General features: G+C 42.2%; 1 protein-coding gene across 5 annotated transcripts in view; it reads left to right on the top strand.

The window, feature by feature from the left end:
• The window catches only part of AFF1 (AF4/FMR2 family member 1), a 207,482-nt gene extending 186,711 nt beyond the window's left edge, over positions 1 to 20,771 (top strand). For 4 of the 5 annotated variants that reach the window (XM_019552822.1, XM_019552823.1, XM_019552825.1 and 1 more), the window contains 9 exons: positions 1,648 to 1,897; positions 3,337 to 3,428; positions 3,826 to 3,889; positions 8,657 to 8,793; positions 10,833 to 10,904; positions 11,452 to 11,545; positions 11,657 to 11,700; positions 13,745 to 13,974; positions 17,207 to 20,771. In XM_019552822.1, coding sequence (XP_019408367.1) covers positions 1,648 to 1,897; positions 3,337 to 3,428; positions 3,826 to 3,889; positions 8,657 to 8,793; positions 10,833 to 10,904; positions 11,452 to 11,545; positions 11,657 to 11,700; positions 13,745 to 13,974; positions 17,207 to 17,328 — 1,105 coding nt within the window. In that variant the 3' untranslated portion in view covers positions 17,329 to 20,771. Of the gene's footprint in view, positions 1 to 1,647; positions 1,898 to 3,336; positions 3,429 to 3,825; positions 3,890 to 8,656; positions 8,794 to 10,832; positions 10,905 to 11,451; positions 11,546 to 11,656; positions 11,701 to 13,390; positions 13,464 to 13,744; positions 13,975 to 17,206 lie in introns of those variants that run through there. The other variant, XM_019552827.1, reaches the window with a different exon arrangement.
• Positions 20,772 to 21,181: the final 410 nt, after the last annotated feature.

The following is a 21,181-nucleotide window of genomic DNA, read 5'->3' as shown; positions in this document are numbered from 1 at the left end:
GCCGGGGTCATCTGACCCCGGTGCTCTTTCCTGCCAAGGCAGGGGGTCGGACTAGATGATCTACCTAGGTCCCTTCCAACTCTAGCTACTATGAAACTATGAAGCTGGGAGGGCGGGGGGTGCGCCAAGTGGCCCGATGTGAAGCCAACAGCAGCACAGAGTTGCTGCGGCTGCTCTGTCCAGCTCTGTGGGGTCTGGGGCAGTTGCCCTGATTCACCACTCCCCCGGGGACGGCCCTGCCTGTGCCTGGTCGCTAGTGGTACTTAAAGGAGCATGTTCTAGCCAGTGCTTAATCCACTGAATAGATGTGGTTTTTAGTATAGGAGTAGTTTGTCCTTCTTTTCATTAAGAGGGCAAGATGTGCATCTTTTATCCAATGTTCTGTGACTACTGGAATCCTGGTGGCACTGATGACCAAAAATTTATTTTTCCCCTAGCGCCCAGCATGATAACTGAAGTGCCTGCTGGATCTGCCTTTAGCAACTCAGATTATGGCATGGTGGTAGGGTTCTTTTATTCTATTGCTAATGCTTCATGCAACTACCCACTTACTTGGCAGGGTTAATTGGCAGGGAGCCTGTTGCACCAAATCTCTAGCAGCTTAAGGCACCTCTAGTTGGGCTTAGGCCACCCCAGAAAAATGCCAGCTCTTAGTTGGTTTTCATTCATTTTCTGACTATGGAAAAAGAATACAGCAACTTCTCTATGGCAAAGAACTCAAAGATCATTAGTTTATAATTTTTTTAACACTATGGATTCTTATTTGAAATTGTTGGCTTGTGCTAACATTGAGTGACACCTCTGAAAAGCTCTAAAGGTACCCCCCAGGGTGCCTTGGCACCCTGTTTAAAAATCTCTGGTTTAGACACTTTGTGCCATTTTGGCAACTTAAAGAAGCTGCAAATCCAACTTAAGCATTTACACAAGTGAGATGTGTAACTGCTTTGCATTGTAGGAGTAGCGTGCAACTGCCTGAGTTTTCTGATTATCTGGGCCATGATGATCACAGCATTTTGTAAACTACTTAAAAGGCAACTTGACTGAGAAACAAAACTCAGATGAAAATCTCCATCTCAACAGTTTTGTGTGAGGTAACTTAATTGGCTACTCTTTAGAGCATTCAGTTTAATTCTCTCAACTCATGTAATAGGAGATGATTTCAAGTGATAAATATGCATACTGCTAAATTAGAGAAGTAAATCACTTCAAATAAGCAACATGCAATAGTAGTGTGCACTGGTCAGGGCATCCTTTCATAAAGATACAAGTCTCTTAATTGTAGATATCCCTGGAGAGTGAAGGAAGGGGAGGAAGATGGCTGTGTTTTGAGGAGTGTGTTACTTTTAAATTCCAAATTGTTCACTTGTAAAATTTTTCGTTTAATTACCAATCTGAGATTTTCTCTGTCCTTGTTTCAAAAGTCATCTTCTGCATCTTGTTGACAGTGGAAGGTGTGTTCTTTGTATCACCAGAAAGTCCCTAAAGTTTCCTCTTGCTTTTTGTGGATCCATTCTGTTAGTCATCTCACATGCCCTGCATCTCCAGCTGAATAAACATAATCATTGCACCATATAATTTAATTTTCTCAAAAACCCTATAATACACACCAAGTATATCCCAAGTGATAAGTTCATTTCCCATCTCCAGAGTATCGAAATGTTCCTATGAAGTTCAGAAGAAAGATCTCCTGTTGCTGCCGCCGCTACCACCAGTGTCTCCTGCACAGAAGCCAGCCAAGATGGCACAGAAGAGGCACAACAATGAGTGTAATGCCTGTTGCCAACTGCCTGCCACAATCAACAGCACTGCCAAGAGCAAGAGCAACCACAAGGATCCTTCTTCCTTTAAACACAGGAAAGTGGAGGAGAAGCATTATGAATACTCCAAGAGCAACAAAGTAGGTGAAATCTGTTAATGGGAGAAGATTTCCTGCTAACAGTGGGGGCATTGCAGGTCTCTTCGGCTTTTCGAATGTTAAAGGACTGCAATGATTCTGAAGCCCTCTGAATGGGCTTTTAGAAACACATTTTTTTATTACCTGGTTTCTATGACCTTATGTAGCAGAATCTTGCTAACTCAAATCTTAGTCCTTTCCAGAAAGGTATAAAAGCAGAGCCTGGAGTGAGTTCTGCTTATTGAAACTTCATTATTTCAGGAAGTATACTACTTGATTGCTTTATGCTGCAACATCTTTGCTTTTATGTTTTTCACTTGCTAGTTCACAAAAAGCATTAATTTGCCACGGGTCTTTAATTACTATGTGAATTTTTACTATGAAAAATTCACAAAAATGCCTTTTTAGGAGGGATATATGCTGATTGAGACTCCACTCTTTAACAGCCTCAGATGTTCACCTGGCCTGATGCAAAGTTGGGGAGTCATTTCATTGCTTTTGGGAGGCATTGGATCAGGCCCAGGACATTGTGTAATGTTTAAGGTTTTTTAACCTGATGCCACCCATGAATTTTCCTGCCTACTTTTACCCAGCCAGGGATCAAATACAAAGGAGAATGAATAGATTTAAAAGATAGGTAAGAGGATCACATTTTAAGTCATGGCCCTGTTTTTAAGGCTCCCCAATTTCATTTTTGGTAATGTGGGTGCAGTTTATGTATCCAGAATCAGTGCACTGGAAAAAAAAATACTTTTGGTCACTTTTAAAAGCAAGTCTTGCTGTCATTTAGGCTCTGGACTTGTAGTAATCATCATGACTTTTAAAATTAATGTTTCACAGGAGAGTTCATGAGTCTTGGGTTATAAAGTCCAATTACCTTGCAGTTTGTTTGTGTGTGGTCCTGGTTCATTTTATTTTCAGAAAGTTTGGGGAATTTCCATAGCCAGTTTTACATTTGCATTTTAGCTCTGTGTTTTTTTTTCTGGAATTCCCATTGGTAACTTACCTTCTGCTATTTCAGCTGCTGCCCCCTTCTTCCCCCTCCCCCACCCCCCATGTTCCCCCAGTGAGAAGGTGTGATTAAATCACTTGAATTGGTCTTATTAGTACCTGGCTTTGCTAGAGGCCAGGAAAAGTATTGTTAGTAGCCTTCGTGCTGCCTTAGCTTACTAGGTCATTGTCTTGCTAAACGCAATCCTAGTTTCAGTATTGAGGAAAACCTGCTACTTTGTTTTTCCACCCTGCAAGAAAATACCAAATGGTGTTCAGCAATCCTGTGTTAAACCAAGTTTCCTCATCACTGGTTAAAAAAATAGGGAGAGTGAAGAGAATATGTTCTGGGATTAATTAAACATTGTTTAATTTGGGAAGTCAAAGCTTTTGAAGTGTCTGATCACAGCTACCTGACCAGTTTCCTCTTTTTCATGGTGGTGATTTTCCAGGGATATGCAAGGGACACCACAAATCCTTTCTCAGTGCCTTCTTTGCCAAATGGTACCTCCAAGCCAAGGAGACCTCAAGTAAAGATTGAAAAGTAAGGGAATTTTTTTTAATGTCTTCCTTGCTCCAGCCAGGTCTTGTCACCTTTCTATCCTCCGAGGTGCTTGACTTTTATGTGAGACGCATGGTTTCCAGTTTCCCCTTTCTAGATTCTCCATGGTGTTGCCCCCCACATGCATCTTGGCTCTCGCTTCCTGCTATTTTATTTGTATTAGATTTCGATTGTAGGGCCCTTAGAGCAGAGGTTTAACTACTTCTGTGTATTGGGAAATTACCATTTGTGTAAAGATTATCATCATTTTAATACATATAGAATCGTAGCAGAAGCCCACATACCAATAACAGCATGCTTTTTGAAGGAGAGTAACATTACTAATTGCCCCTTCCTTTAATTTTGTCCTTCTTTCTCCTCTCCTCCATCCCCAATTCAGAACACATCCAATGGAATATCACATAGAGGAGGCCAAAAGGTTGAAGCACAAAGCTGATGCAATGGTAAGTCCTGCCCATATTCTGGAAATATTAAAGAATATTCTAAATGAACCTTTGGCTTCATAGTGTCCTAATTCACAAAAAAGAGGGTCATAATCTCAGTGTTCTTCCTATGTGTAGCTACTGGTGCTAGATTGTCTGAGGAAATCCAATTTCCCAGGATCAAAGTGTTTCAAAATAGACTAATCCTGCATGAAATTCAGTTGTTACATTCACGTCAGAAACTTACAAACAGATCTTTTTCATGTTCCTGTAAGTATTGTTGGCAGATAAATGAAGTGTTCCTAAGTGTCCATTCAAGTTTGAACCATGTCCAGTCATTTAAATAAACTTAGGAAATGAGCCCACCACTTTATATCTTCTATAGCGTAAACAGCTGCATTTGCTACGTGTGCCATTACTAAACCTCAGATTGGATTGGACAGTATGTTTAAAGAGTCTGCTCTTTGACATTTCAGGATCTTTATTATAATTTTATTGCTAGTGATTTCATAGATTTCACAGACATTAGGGCTGGAAGGGACCTCGGAAGAGTCCAGCCCCCTGCCCCAGGGGCAGAAAGTCAGTAAGGGTCATAGGATCCCAGCAAGAAAAACATCCAGGTTTCTCTTGAAGGCGTTCAGAGTAGGTGCTTGAACCGCCTCCAGCAGCAGGCCATTCCAAACTGTTCCTTGGGGGTTTGGACAGTAAAGAAGTTCTTCCTTATGTCCAGCCTGAAACAGTCTTGCAGGAGTTTATAACTGTTCTACCTTGTAATCCCTTCGGGCACTGTGGTGAACAAATGTTCCCCCAGGTCCTGGTGAGTACCCCTGATAAACTTATAGGTGGCCATCAGATAACCCCTGAGCCTGCGCTTTTCCAGGCTAAAGAGCCCCATGGCTCTCAGCCTCTCATCATAAGGTCTGTTTTCTGACCTCTGATCATGCACTTGGCTCTCCTTTTCACTCTCTCAAGCTTCTCCACATCCTTTTTGAATTGTGGAGCCCAAAACTGGACACAGTACTCCAGCTCCGGCCTCACCAAGGCCAAGTACAACAGGAGAATGACGTCCTGGGATTTGCTTGAGAAGCATCTATGGATGCAAGCCAGCATTTTGCTCACTTTACTGGCTGCAGCATCACACTGAAGGCTCATGTTCATCTTCTGGTCAGTCCTGACCCCCAAGTCCCTCTTGTCCATAGTGCTAGTCAGCGTAGCACTGCTGAGCCTATAGACGTGCTGTGGGTTTTTCCTCCCAAGGTGGAGAACCTTGCATTTTTTGCTGTTAAACACCATTAGGTTCTTGTCTGCCCATTTGCTGAGCCTGTCCAGGTCAGCCTGGATTACCCCCTGGTTGTCAGGTGTGGGTGCTTTACCCAAAAGTTTGGTATCATCAGTGAACTTGGCCAGGCCGCTTCTGACTCCAATGTCCACTTCATTAATGGAGAGGTTGAACAAAATAGGTCTAAGGACAGAGCCTAGAGGGACCCCACTGGTCACAGGGCACCATGACAATTAACTTTCATCAACCACCACCCTCTGGGTCCGACCCTGGAGCCATTTCCCCAGCCAGCAGCTCATGGTGGACCTGAGGCCACAGTTGGCCAGTTTTACTAAAAGGTGATCACGGGATACCAGATCAAAGGCTTTTTTAAAGTCAAGTTGTATGACATCACTCTCTTCCCCCTTGTCCAGGTGATAGATCACCTGGTCATAAAAGGAAATGAGATTGGTCAAGCAAGACCTACGTGCAACAAACCCATGCTGACTGTCCCTCAGGGTGTTGCCATCAGCAAGTCCGTTAAGGATGGCCTTCTTGATGATTATCTCTAAGACCTTCCCCAGGATAGAGGTCAGGCTGATGGGCCTGTAGTTTGCCAGATCCACTTTCCTCTCTTTCTAGAAGATAGGCACCACATTGGCCTTCTTCCAATCATCGGGCACTTCACCAGAGCGCCAGGAGCTCTCGAAGATCCATGCCAGGAGCTGAGCTATGATGCTAGCCAGGTCCTTAAGTACTCTGGGGTGTAAATTGTCAGGGCCAGCTGACTTGAAGGTGTTGAGCCTCTCAAGCTGTTCCTTCACAAGGTCAGCATTGATAGAGGGCAAGGAACAACCCTTGCTTAGGCGTCCCTATCCCGTAATGGGCAGGGGTGTCCCATGCGACTTGTGAAAGACTGACGCAAAGTACCCATTTAGCAAGTTGGCTTTTTCCTGGGCGTCGGTCATCAGTTCTCCCTTTTGGTTTAGCAAGGGTCCAATGTTGCCCTTGCTTTTCCTTCAGCTCCCCACATATCTTAAAAAAAAAAGGACTTTTTATTGTCCTTGCTACTTGTGGCCAGTTGGAGTTCCATCGCAGCCTTGGCTTTCCTGATTTGCTCCCTTCAGGTGCGGATCAGCACAGAATATACCTCCTTGGAGGTGGGTCCCATCCTCCATCCTTTGTAGGTCTGTCTTTTTAGATGCAGGAGGACTGCCAGTTCTCTGGAAAGCCAAGGGGGGGCTGCTGTGCCCTCCTACCTTTCCTCCGAGATGGAATAGCCTTAGCTTGTGCACCTAGGATCGCTTCCTTGAGGAGCAACCACTCTTCCTGGACTCCCCTCCCTTTGGGGTCATGGTCCCTTAGGGCCTCATTGACAAGTCTCCTGAGCTTGTCAAAGTCAGCCCTCCTGAAGTTGAGGACCTCTGTACTGCTGACCTACTTGACAGCTTTTCGGCAGATGATGAAGGATCAGCTCATGGTCGCTATCACCCAGCTTCCTTTCGATTGTTCGGTCACTGATTAGGTCATCCCTGGTTGCCAGTACCAGGTCAAGCAGAGCTTTGCAGGATTTGAACTCCAGAAACAGTGCCCACCACACTTTCTCAAAGAGGTGTTTTGTTTAATAATATGTTTAATAACATGATTTTTCTCGATTTCAACCCCCCCCCCTGGGTTTTTCTTTTTTGCTATGAATACAATCACATTAAGAGTAATGTTTGCAGAATTCAAGAGCTTAAGTTTTTTCCATCTCTGGAGTTGCTTTTTTTTTAAAGCATTAGATCCAAGTAATTTGTTCTCACTTTACAAGCTTCAGCATTCTTTTCAGTTGTGAACCTAGATTGATTTGTAACCTAAATTTTTATAACCTAAAATTGACAGATGGCATTTTTATTTTCGGGGAAAAGTGTAGAAAATCAGCCCAGTGGCTTCTGGACAAGAAGATTCTGGCATACCTTGGAAAGATGATGGGGCAAGCTGTTAGCTTTGAGGACCTTGCATTCTGTCTCATGCAAGTTCCAAGCCTTACTTTGCCAAAACAGAGAACCTTGAGATTAGAAAAGTACTCAAGAGTTAGAAAACCCTTCTGGGGAAAGGCAGAGTCAGTTGTCAGAAAGTGATATGGGAGGTGGGATGACTTTGGGAGAGATTCTGCAAAGGGCATCTGAAGGAGATGGACTTTCTCAAGCTCAGAGAATGGTTAGGCTTTGGGAAAACAATGTCAAATGTGCAACTACCTAAGGACATAAGAAGTCCCATCCTGGGTCGGACCAGTGGTCCATCTAAACTAGTATGCTGTCTCCAACAGTGGCAGAAGTGGATGCTGTAGGGGGAGCTTTGAACTGAATAGATCTAGAACAGTGGTGCCCAACCTTTTTGCTTGGTGGCCCAGATTGGCAGTGCCTGGTCTGTCCCTGGGCTGGATACAGCTGGTGCTCGCAGTCTGTCATCCAGGTGGACATTGCCTGGCCGCATGGAGGGAGTTGGGTGCAGGCTGGCCTAAACACAGCCCTGCAGGGAAAGGAGCTTGACCTGGCCCCATGGAGAGGGAAGGGGGCATGGCCAGGCCCCGATCCAGCTTCACAGGGGGAATTTGGTTTGGCCCAGCCCCACAAGGGAAGGCGGGGATCATAGCTTGGTTCTCACTCGCCGTGCAGGGAATGGGGTTTCAAGATTTGGCAGGGGGGAGGGTGGCCATATTAATAGCCACCACTTCCCTGCTGCAAAATTTCTCGACCCATGGGGATCCCTGCAGGCCAGATGCAATGGTGCCATGGGCCACGTTTGGCCCTTGGGCTGGAGCTTGAGCACCCCTAATCTATTCTAGAGTGATCTATCCCCTATCCTGTACCCTCTGTGCCTGTGACAGGTAAGTTCACCAAACAGTGTGAGAGGTAACTGGGCTACACCTATTCTCCCTACCTTATGTCCCTGTGGGCAGATGGACACCATGCCTGTTTAAAGTGACTTAAAACAGCTCCTCCTAATCTGTCAGTAACCACAGAAATACAGAGTAGTAGCTTGTTGGTACCAGTACCAAGTGTAATTTGATAGAAAGTGGGCATATTCTCCCCTCTCCTGGGATGCAGCCTGAGAATTGTAAAGCCGAAGAGAGATGACGGTAGTGGTATGTGTCATGCAACATATGCTTTCATGAGGGACCTAGAGGACTCTGTCCTGTAAGTATGGCAAGACGATGGGAATAGAGAGGTTTATAGCCATGTGCTCTGGTCTAATGGTGGTGATATGCAAGGTTCCCCACTGGAAAGACTACAAGTTGAGGCCTTGTTTGGAAGATGTTCCCATGGGAGAGAGGATGGGTAAACCATTTGCCCCAGAGCTGTCAGAGACTGTCACTGGGGCCAAAGTTGGAAGCCTCTGCTTCATATTCTGAAAAATCCCCCCCGACTTACTCCTCTCTCTCAAGCCATGCATAATTAAGGAAAAAGAAGGAATGGATATGGCAACAGGTGAGTTGAGAAAAAAGAGCTCCATTTGTAGCCTAACAATGCACACCTTCTTCCGAACAGACAGACAAGGTTGGAAAGGCATTTCAGTACTTGGATGCTGCCCTTTCCTTCATTGAGTATGGAATTGCCATGGAATCCGATGCATTAACTCCAAAATCAGCTTATACCATCTTCACAGAGACCATAGATCTCATCAAGTAAGTGCAACACCACAGCAGTAATGCATGTTTTTGTTTTGCTATTATTTATTTGTATTATTGGATTGTGGTAGCACCTACAAGCCTCCCCATCATGGGACCAGAACCCCATGTCATTGTGTGTTGTCCAAAGAAGACTGTCCAAAGAGCTCACAATCTCAATGCACCTTGGAATTTGGCTTGCATTTCAGTCTTGATACCTTTAAAATGTAGATGAGAACAGGAGCAAGGAAGATACTCCTTCATCTTTCTTAGATAACAGTTTGGTTAATTTGTAAAGGAGTAATCCAAGGAAAGTTGTGTAGCTCAGTGCAAAATCTTTGCAGTTGAATTGGCAAAAAGTTTATCCAGATATAGAATGTCAGTGTTAGGTGAATATTTCCCAGACTTAATTCAGCTTCTTTCCTTGAAGCTGGTTGAAGAGGCCATTTTTTTCTTTGTTATAACATTTTTGTTAAAGTAGTTTCTTGGTTTTTATGAAAAATGGAAAAATATGTCAAAAAAGCTTTGAGTTTTCCTGGTTTCCCTTGAAAACTAGGAATTCAGGTAAAAAAAACCCAATTTTTTTCACAGCCATCTTTATTTTGGCTACTGAATAAAAATTTCATTTGCCGTATTCCTTTCTTCCTGCTTTCCAAATTTCCTTCTGTTCTTCACTTTGGCCTTCTCTTCCCATATCTCATTTATATGATATCTAGTTTCAATAGACCACAAGTAAGGCCAGGAACAGTTTTCATACACCCTTCTGAAGCAACCCCATGTATGAAACACCTGTTAAAGATAATGGAATTCCTCTCTGTGGCGCAGTTACAGGGCTGGTCCCTTTAATTTATTATTATAACTTAAGCTATCCTAGATTTGAAGGTTGGTGGGACAGTAAACAGTTGTCTTTTCATATGCCACAAGATCAGCAGGCTGATTTCTCCAGTTTCATCTGGTTCTTTATGCCCTTTTTCCCTGCTCTTCTTGGTCTTTCACTCATTCTTCCTTCTATACCTCCTTGAATGCTTGGTGTTCTCTCAGTGGTCCCCTTCTACTTTAATCATTTGTCCAAAAAAATAACGTTTTTCTCCTAATGGTGTTAAGGCCTCGTATCCCTCCAATCTTCTCCAACCCCAGTTGTTAGATTTCTTTTTATGGAATTCTCAATATCTTTTGATGCTACTGCATTTGAAATGTTTCTAGTCTCTCCAAGGTCCAGCTTTTGAAGTCATAAATATGTCATATAAAGTCTGTTTTTTCCCCTCAAAGTTTTCCCCTCTCTCTTCTTCCCGATCCTGTATAAGTTTATCATGACTAATATCCTTTGAGTATCTGATTTACATAAGTTATATCAATGAATGACTGAACTTTTGATTCTTTAACTCACTCAGGCTCTTTTCCTTCTCCCAGGCTTGTTTTTTGTTTTTTGCTATGGTCACTGTTTTGTTTTTGAGATATTGAGAGTCCAGTCATCTCTTGCTGTATGTAATCTATTGACCAAATCCTGTAGTACCTCAGGCAGTTAACTGAGGCAATTAAATATATTGTCTGCTAATAATGGAGGCCCTCCTATAAAGCCTTCCAGTAGTACTTTCTCATTGCTACCTTTGCTAGAGTGCTAAATAGATGATGGTGATAGTATGCATTCTTGTCTTACACTTTGCATGACTGCAAAACAGTCTTACATTACTTTTGCAGCTTCTGTAGCTGACTTGATTATGATAGAGCTCACACAGTAGTTCAACTAAGTGTGGTAGATATCCCATCTTGAATATTGATCACCATAACTTATCATGTCCCACTGAATTAAGGGCCTTAGTGAAGTAAGAAAAGTATGATAGGTATCTCTTAATTTTACAGATGAAGAAGTAATCACAGAGGGGTGATGTTACCAGCTGAAGGTCAGACAATGAGTCAGGTGGAGGGCTAGGAATACCCCTGATTTTGTGTCTGATCCAATGGGCTCTACCAGCTTGTCACAAATGTGCTGTATCTATGGATTTAGGAACTGCACTTCCTTAGTTGCTGAGCATAGCTTTCATTTTGGTTCCTTATAGATTTATAATGACGTTAAAATCCTTTACGGACTCCTCAGCATCTGCACATGAAAAAATCTTTGCTGTTTTATGGTAAGTGGCTTTTTTCTCTACTGCTTGTGTTTGTAGCTAAAACAGATTAATTCAAAGACTTTTTGTTTAGTGGGATGAAGGGTTAAGCTCAACTGAAATTGTGCTTCTGTGGAAAAAAATGGTCAAGTCAGCTCTTACAATTTTTTAAGCTAACTGGAAATAGCAGGAGTCAAGAAAGCATAATTATTTAAATAGAAGGTAGAATGTCATGTGGCTGGTGCAGATTTTTGAGCTGCATAATCAAAACCATAATTGAACTTGCTCAAAACAGCTCTAGATATAGGACGGTAGCACCTGTTGGAAGTTGTCCATTATTTCCCATGATACTGCAGGCATGACCTATAGTCCTATACTATACATTTTTTTTCTTCTGAGGTGATCTTCTCAGAGGCTATTTGTGAAACCCCTGGGGGAGAAAGTACAAGTGTTCTCCAGTTTACAGTAAAGTGCACATGTGTGCGCACGTGCGTGTTCCTGCTCTGCAAGATTTAATTACTGCTGGAGGAGCATATATGTACCGTCACTGACTCCTTGTTTTTGTTCACAGCATGCGCTGCCAGTCCATTCTGCATATGGCAATGTTTCGTTACAAAAAGGACACTGCAATAAAGTATTCCCGTATCCTCAATGACCATTTCAAGGTAGAATGCATTGTTTAATCAGTTTCCAAATAGGCAGTTGAAAAGAACTCAGAGTGTCTGGTGTAAATCAGTGTCGCACCCAAATGTAACTGGCTTCTTTCTTTGCTACAGAGCTCTTCCAGAATCACACAAGCGCCTTCTCCATGTGTTGCAAGGTATGATTTAATTTTTTTTATCAAAGTGCCGTCTTGCTTACGCAAATCAGTTGTAGTAGCCTGTATGTTTGAGTCTGAGACTTTATTCCAAGGCAGCTGAGTGCACTGCATATCTTCCTGGCTAATGAGCTAAACCAGTGTTCTTAAAGTAGGAGTATTTATCTGCTGCTTATTTCTTTCCTTCCTCTCAGCTTACATGGAGAGATTTATTTTTCTTAGCAATAACATATATCTGCTGTAAATTATACAGAACATTACCTTATCAAAGGATCAGGGAAATAAAGAATGTACAGTATGCAGCTTTTAGAGCCCCTCTTATTTTGATCCTTGTCCTGGGTGACTGGATACAGAGGACAGATGAAACCTGTTGGATTTTTCTCCTTTTGGACGCATCTTCCTTTCCCATTGTCCTGTTACCCTCTCTGTAAACCATGCTATATCACTTGTGTTAATGTGTTGAGCTCTGGGTTTCAGCTGTTGTTTTTATTCTTTTTTCCTCATTTGTCCACCTGTTAGAACTTATTTTAATAGGAATTAATGTGTGGCTGATTATTAATGCTTTTTGGTCATTTTTCTGTGGCTCTGAGAGTTACTGTAAATGTAGCAACATAAAAGCTACTGCAAAAATTAACACAGAACAATTTTTCATCCAGCTAGCTGTTGAGCTAATGCAAGTACACATGCAAATCAGATATGGCCCAAAGATATGCATCTAAGTGACAGATCATAAGTAAATATTAGGCGTGTGCGAAGTGGGCAGTATTCGGTTCAGATTCAGCCTGATTCAGGGGACAGTGATTCGATTTGCTGATTCAGATCACTGTTGCGATTCAATTTGGGCAAATCTGAATCTGAAGATTTGATTCTGATTCAGATAATCAGCAATTCAGCCATAGACACAGCTTTAGATGGTTTTTCTACATGCCTTGAGGTACCAAGCGTGGCTTGTGAATGCTGAGATGGTGGAGCAGATGGCGCATCCCACAGGAGTGTGGGGGGAGTGGGGGTCCACTTCTGGTCCACTTCTGGGTCTGCTGTCAAGTGCGTGTGGAACCTCTTCTCCCCCAGCTTGGTGATCTGCCACAGGGGGACCTGAGTGCCCCCCCAGACCCAGGAGGCACCAGTCGCTGACCTAGGGGACGGGGGGAACCTGAACCTCCGAATCAAGATGAATCTCCTCCAAATCAAATCAGCAACCAAGCTTTGCACAACCCTAGTAAATATGGTATTTTATGCACACACAATTTTGGCAACTGCATGCATGAGCTGGATGTCCAGCTACATTCCCCTTTCAGAAAAACTGGTACCGTACATGTTGAGAGAAGCTTCAAAAAATTAATTGCTCCAACTGCTATATATCACAATAATGTTTATTAGACTGAATACTCCCAAGGTAAGTAATAGAAACCCCCATTACTTGAGTAATGTAAAATTAGGCTGGATAGAGCAGCGTAAAGTACACCATAAAAATAACCTGGTACCTTCTCTGGAGGATGAGCTAGGTGGTGACATAGTTTTGTTCCATCACTAGCTTCTGTGCTAAAAGTGGATTTACCAAGTAGTGGCCAGATATATCCTAATACCAACAAGCTATAAAAATAGTCCAAAATCCAAAATGGGTGGACCATGCCTGCATGAAGTGGAATTTGTTAGCCAAAACCTTTGAATAACCAAGTTGAGACTTTTTCAGAAACTTTTGGATGTTCACCATGGGACTTAAATGGTAGCTCAACACCATCTGATGCCTTTCAGTGGCATCTCAGGTAAGCACCCAGAATCCCAAGTCACTTAGTAAAAACAAGCAAACAAAAAAACCCAAATACCAAAAAACCCCCAACTTGAATCATAAATACAATTATGCTTTTACATAATGGAACATGCTTCAGCCCTCATGAGCCAGGTGCATATGATACGTATACAGTTCTGACTTATGCTCTCACAAGCCACCCAGAATCAGGCAATATGAGCTTCTTGTGGCAAGACATTTCAGTGTTACCTCAGTCTTTCATTTTTGTCTCTCTTTGTTTTCTTTTCTCTTCCTCAGAAGCACAGGCACACCTTCTCCTCTCTCTCCAATGCCCTCACCTGCCAGCTCTGTGGGTTCCCAGCCAGGGTCAAATGCAAGCAACGGTGGCAGCAGTGGCATTGTGTCTTCAATCAGCGTTCCGCATAATATCCCAAGCATAACTTCCTCTTATGTTAACATCACTTCCTACATCCTCTATGCATATGATATTTGGGAACAGGCTGATGCACTAGCCAGGAAGAATAAAGGTAAGATTTCCCCTTGGGCTTCTCAGACTGTTTGGAGAAGCTTTTTTTTTTTTTTTTTAACTTCTAATACCAGAGGCAGCAAACTGTCTTAAAGGGGTTTTTTTGTTCTGTTTTGTTTTGTTTTCTCTAATGGAAACAAGATTAAAGTTACTTCAATGTGCTGGCTGAACACATTTGTTGCCACTGTATGACATTTGTCTCAGTTAGAAGGTCACTTTAGAGACATCACCATTTTGAAAGAAAGGGAGAAAGAACTTCAAAGGGCCAAAAACTAAGTTGACCTGCAAAGCATTTTGCAGTTTACTCTTTCAGCCCATGGATTTGTGATCCATGAAGAGTCACTTTTTTCACTTTTTTTAGTATTAAGAATAGTGGCATTGACATCCCAAAATCCCTGACTACCCAAGTCCTGCAGACGATCACTGTTTGTAAGCCAAGCTCTTGTAAACTGTGTTCTCTGCTGTCTGACATGCTCTTTACTTCTGTATTGCTGCATTTTTATTTAAAGTTAGTACATTGCTGCAGAAGGGGGAAAAGCTCTTGGACCTAGAGCAGCTCAGGTGATAGTGATTCACATAGGTTTTAGAAAATGACTCTTTGAGCTACAGAGGCCAAAGATGTATGTTCAGACTTGAGGAAGGAATAAAAGAACAGAGTTAGGTAGTTTATTAAATTTTTAAGATGTAAAAACATATTGAGTAGTGTAGGCTATAGGCCATTAGAACCATTTAAAGAAAGATTTTTAGATTTAGGTCACCTTTAAATAAAATAGGTGACCTAATAGGTCACTCAGTGCCTGCACCCCAGAATCCGGCCCTATATCACCCTGTACATCCCATGTAGTGTGCAGGACCATGGCTTGCAGAACCATGGCTTGCAGGGCTTCCTGCAGGCCAGATTACACAGAACCAGGGAGCCAGATCTGGCCCATGGGCTGCAGGTTGAGCACCCCTGATCTGTACTGTACTGTTCAGGATATAATAATACTAATTAAATCTGCTGTTGGCTGTCATCTTAGATCATTTGCATCTATGGCAGCAGTTTCTATGACGTTTCTGTACAAAGCTGTGTAGAAGTCTTTGGTACAGTTTATATTTACAGTGATAAACCAGAAAGTGAAGTAGGAATGCAGTAAAACCTGAAAAGAAGTGCAAGAGAAGTCTTGGACAGAGTAAGGCCAAACTAAAAATTCACTTAATGCTGGTTTCTTAACGTGAGGGAAATAAGCCACAAGTATGCTAAGCTGTAAATACTTCCCAGACAAGTTATCCTTGGGACCCAGGCAGACATTACATTTATTGTGTGATTAATGTGTTAATCGTGCAACAAACTGTAACATGCCACATGTTCATCATCCAATTTATCACATACACCATAAAAATGGCAACACACCCACAGAGATGTTCCACATTCAACATATCTTTGTGCCTGGTTTGTATCTCACTTTTTGTATTGGCATCAGGTGGCATGGCAGCTTTAATTGTTCCTGCACATGGGCAAAGGTATAGTCATGTCATGCAGCCCAGCAACAGATGTTCAAGATCTGGCATGATAGGATACACAATTTTGGGGAACAGGGATAGAATTTTTTAAGATTCCATCACATATTTAAATTGTCTGTCAGTCACTTGACAGAATGATAGTAATATTCATATAGACCAATGTTTAGACCCTGTAGACCAAATGAATGATGCAGGGCTGGTCTGCAGGTCAGATAAGGTCCAGCCTGTGAGGATCAGTTCCTGGATTGCCTCTACCTGGCCACAGCTCAATCCCAGCTGAGTAGGGGTGGCACAGGGTCCCGGGGCCCAATCTTAGCCGGTGGGGGAAGCACAGGGCCGGATGCCTCCTCTGTCCAGCTAGGAACAGGCTCCATGGTCCCCATTCAGCCCCTGCACACCAGGCTTAGGCCCCACACTGCCTTGTGCATCCAGTGCAGTGTGCAGGACCACAGCCAGTGAGGCTCTCTGCAGGCCAGATTATGTGGCACCAGGTGGCCAGATCTGGCCCACCAACTACAGATTAAGCACCCATTATGTAGACTGTTCAGGATATAGTAATGTTTTAGGAGCCTGTCAGACCTAAATAATTAAGATTACCGATCAACTAAATGGGTGTCAAATGATCTCAGCGGTCTGTGATCTCTACTCAAATATTAAATTTGAGTGGGGAATGGGAATGAAGATAAAATAAGCAGGGCACATTATGCCCCCTACCCACCACTGCCCCCATCTCCAGTCCTTTATTCCAGTTAAAGGACCTAAAGAGAACAGAAAATAAAGCATCTCCCTCACTAGTCAAGTTTCACAGCATAAGAAGGTCCACAAAGTGTTTAGAATTGGTATTATTTTACCCAATGATTTCTCTGTTGCATTTACAGTGTTCTGAAGGTGTCCAGCAAGAGAATGGTCCCATAATAGTCCCTGGCCAACCAACACTATTTAAAAGGGTTAAAAGTTGACTATAGGCTGTTTGTATTTAAGGTTGCCCAGTATTTTCCATCATAAGACCTTGGCTTTGGTTACTTACAACTTTTCAGGCTGTGCAGGCTGAAAATGTCCACATTGGACCTCAGGCTATTTTTTCCCAGAATTTCAGATACAGTCCTTGAGTCTTCTAATAACAAGATTGGGGAAAATATGCTTTGTTTTTTTCCTTCCCTTTGTTTAAAAAAAAAAATCCCAGAGCTGTTTTTTTGAGAAGTTCTGATGTCTCCATGCTTTGGATGAAGGGCTGAAATTTGGCTCGGTTTCAAATTAACAGGACTCATTACCTTTTGTTGTCATGAAAATTCACCCAAATTGACTGATTTACAAGTCCCTGAGGAAATTTCCAGTTTGCAGATGCCTAGTGAAGATTGGTCAGTTTGGCACTGTTCTCAAAAGGCATGTATAAGAGGTCTGATAAAAGGCTGTGCAGGCAACCTCAAATCGGGCATTTCCTAATCTTTGGGATGCTTGATTTTGCAACCTCAGTGTTTTGGATGTAATTATATTTTGAGCATATGAGTGAGAGTATGAGAGTGAAAAAGCCTATAAGGTATTAAGTAGGCTGTATACTTATTACATTTCTCCATACTACAGTATTGTGTTTTCATGAAACGTCTGTGATAAAAGCATTTCTGACAACAAAGTCTATGCTCTCATTTCACTTACTGCACCTCTTTTCCCTTCGGTTGTATTCACTGTGTAAAACCAACCAAACATTTTCTTTCTCCTTCCCCTCTTTCCAGAATTTTTTGCTGAACTCAGCACAGCTGTGTGCAGTCTGGCACTGAATGGTAGTATGACTGAACTGGTACACTACACTAGACAGGGTTTACAGTGGCTGAGACTGGAAACAAATACGCCTTAACTGGTGCTTAAGGTGGTTAATGCCTTGAACTCTTTTGCACTTTGGAAGCCTCAGAAGCAATCTGGTTGGCCAAATCATTGGATTCAAAGCACCAGGAAGGGAAATAATACAAGATGGAAGGGATCTGGTTACACTGGAAAACTATTGAACTGTGTTTTTTAGGGTGGCACTTGGCCACCCTGAAGAAAAGAGATGAAGGGAGGCCTCAAGAGATGATGACGCCTTCCTTTACAAGGACAAAGTGCAATGTATTGTCTGAATTGTTCAATGTATTGGTGGTCTGCAAACAACATTTCTATGATGAATAACCAGCAGGACAAAAATCACACATGAAGAAGTGCCGACAAGAAGGAAATCTGCCTCCAGACATAATTATGCAGCATCTCAAAATCTGCCACGGTCACATGCCCAGCATAAAGTTTAGAGAAATGCTTTTGCAAACAGATGCAGTCTGCAATATTTGTTTTTGTTCCCCATGTCGAGGGGCAGACAGGAGAGAGAGAAACCCTGAACAACACCAAACAGCATTATGTTAAAATGGTTGACAGCAAAGCAATCTGCCTTGCCCATTTTCCAACCATATTTTTTGTGTTTGTAAACCAATGTTGTACTAATAACTCCAGGAATAATTGCCACCATTGCCTTCAATACTGCAATTTCACCTGTTAAATCATGGTTGTGCATGCACACACATACACTTTTCACTTTGAAACTATCTCAACTATGGTATTGCTCAGGTGAGGCCTTGGAAGGCAAACAGTTGAGGTGAGAAAGATAAAGATCAGGGATTGATAGTGCTGCTTTTCTCTGCAAGGAAGGAAGAAAATTCTCACTGAGGATTATCACTTGTTTGTGGGGTTCAGTGTGGATGTCATGGGCAGCCAGAATATTTGTGCAGTCACAAAAAACCATTATTCTAAGTTGCAGACCTCAAAATTGGGAGGAATTGCTACTGCTCAGTTGTTCTACCAGGAAACGAAGGGTTAAATTTTGCCCTTGGATCTTCCCACATAACTCAGGAAATACCTGAGGACAGAATTTGCCACTGAAATATTGTCTCCCACTTTAGGCAGATGCCCCCTACTTCATTACAAAGCTATAGTCCAGCACCTCAAAATCTGCTTTCAGGGGAACATGAAAGGGAATAGTGATTCTGTGAGATTTGTAAGCATCTTTGCTATAAGTTGCATTCTGAAGTTATAGTGGCAGTAACCTGATGAACACAACCACAATATTTTTATATCCAGGTAGATACCCCCATTGCCCAAAGAGTACCTTTTGTGTATGAAAGCATTCTGCCACCCCTGTCAAATAGTGTGCCTTAGCCCTCAAATTCTCTCTAGGAGCACCCTACTGGTGTGAATTGTGATGAATAAGACCGTATCCCAAAGGAGTTGTGCTTTTTGATTGTCTTTCCTTGTAGGAAGAAAAATTCTTTTTCAGTAAATTAGTTGCTTTTTCCACCTCGTGGATGGAAGTATTCACACGTAACATTGAGATGGTCCTGTGCATGTGCTGCAGCAATGTGGTATTCCCTCTCCGAGGTGCCCATTAGGGTTTGGAGTTTGACTAAAAGTAAATACTGCCAAGAAGTCTGAAATTTCTAAGGACCTGCCTCTGACCTGTTTATGACAGGGGACAATCTTTTTCAGTGTGAACCAGGAAAACTCCATTTGTACATGAGAAACAATGCACTTTCTCTGAGAGTCTCATGAGTAAATGAGATGCTCTACTTTTACAGGAGCAAGAAAAGACTTTACATTCTCTGCCTGCACAAGACCACCTGTAACCTTTCTGCATCTGTCCTTTTGCCCCCTTGATTTTTAAAGCCTTAGTTCATTTCAGGCATAAATCCACCTACCCAGCAGAAGCTAGCTCTGCATCTCTTCCACCAGTTTAATACATGGAATTATATGTACCTAAATAATCCTTGTGGAAGGAATACCACACTCGGAGATTAAGTTAAATTTTATCCTCAGACTGTGTGGGGAGGAAAACAGAACTGAAGTCCTTGTAGATCTACTTTTTTAGAGCCTACATACTGACATGAAATGCTCTTCCTGTTTGTCTTGGAACAAAGCTGGTCTCAGTCTCACAGTTGAGGAGGGATGAAGAAAGACCTATTGCTTAGCAAAGGCTTTCCACTTCCATCCAAGTTAAGATTCCATTTGGGATTTTGCAAGAAATCCAGACGTATGGGGGTAGATTTAAGGACAGAGGTGGATTTGGATTATTATGGGGTTTCTAGATGGCCCCACAAGGCCCCGCCCCCTCCCCTTTTCTTAAAATCAGGTTCAGTTTAGGTTCTTCCTTCCAATTCTGCCACTTGCATCGCATTATGCCTATACATGTCAGATTGCACATGAAATAATCCAGCTCATTGGGAAGCAGTTTTCAGTCATATGTTACGCTTTGATGTGCCACTCTGGTTCTGACTGCCCTCTGGGCTTCTTCTGGATCAAGCAGCCTTCCCTTCCCTGACCCACTTATTTGAGCACTTTATTACTCTTCCCCTCAGGAAAGCCAGCTAGAGGGAATGGGCAAGCAAAGTCCTTGTCAAAAAGATCCCAGTAATGCAGATGCACTGTTGATTTTTGCTGCCTTACAGGGTTATTCATGAACAGTGGGGTAAAATAATGTGGCATCTAAGTCCTGTAATAGAATTTGAATTGTCCCTAGTGAAGTGAGCTGCAAAATTCACAATTACCTTGATGGGAACAATATTGGGCTCATAGTCAATTCATCACATACACTGTGGTTCATTTTCAGTCTTTCATTTTATAAATGGAGAGTGGTGTATAGGGATCATCTGAAAGCTACAAACCAGAAAGCTGCATTCTATTTTTGCCCTTTGAAGGGACTGTATAAATACTAAAGAAGAAATATCCCCATGCTCCAAACTACATCCAATCTGAGGCCCGCTGAATTCAAGGGGAAGATTCCTGTTGACTCTGGATCAAGCGCTTAAAAAGGGAGGGGAAAAAATTAAATATTATTTGCCATTTTAGAAAACAGAAAGGTGGTGGCTGAACCCTGCAAGGAAAGGAGAGAAGGGGGCTGTGGTAGCCAAGCAGCTTCCTTTGCAGGCAATATTTATTTAGAATTAATTAATGTATTTAAATCGTGAAATGTTCTATTTCAAAGATGCCATTATTTAATAGTGTGAAAGCCCCATTCATGCTGGAGCCATGCATCTCTTCTGTAGTTGAAAGTCAAAGTTTGATGGGAATGTTGTTTTTAAAGGCAAAGTCCTTGTTCTTGTTTTTGTCTTCTCCTTTCCCCCTTGGTTCCCATTATAAATCTGTACATTTTAAATTTATTCTGGGGCATCTCTTCATCTTGTAAATAACATTTATTTTCCTGCCCTGTGTGAGATGAATTTTCAGACTGATTGATTTCATTCATGTGGGGTAATAAAATAAACATGAAATGACCTAGCCTGTTCATTGAGTTGCTAGAAAAGTCATTATGACCTTTTGTAGAGAAAATAGTTTTTTTGCAATCTGTCTCTCTCTGTCTCTCTGCATAGTGGTGGTGATTTTTGTGTCTAATTTATTTAAATGTAGCTTGCTGTATGTGAAAATGCTTTTTTGAGTTTCTTCCATATTTGAAACTTATTGCCATTTTGCTTTGGTAAAGAACCTATGACTTGAAGTTCAAAGGTTCTGTGTGGCTAGAGAGTTGCAACATGTAGACATCGACCTTACTTCCTAAAGACATGAATGCTGGGGACTTTGTGACAAGTTGGAGCAAACCAGCATTTAACATGCAATAATAGCTGTTTCAAAGCAAAGCCAACAGTCATTTTCCTTGTAACAAATGAATTGAGACAGCAATAATACCAAGTCAGGAA

The sequence above is a fragment of the Crocodylus porosus genome, unplaced genomic scaffold, assembly GCF_001723895.1.
Source record: "Crocodylus porosus isolate Cpor-Errol unplaced genomic scaffold, CroPor_comp1, whole genome shotgun sequence".
NCBI lineage: Eukaryota > Metazoa > Chordata > Crocodylia > Crocodylidae > Crocodylus > Crocodylus porosus.
The sequence above is the reverse complement of the archived record's forward strand: the minus strand, read 5'-3'. Positions and strand labels throughout refer to the sequence as shown.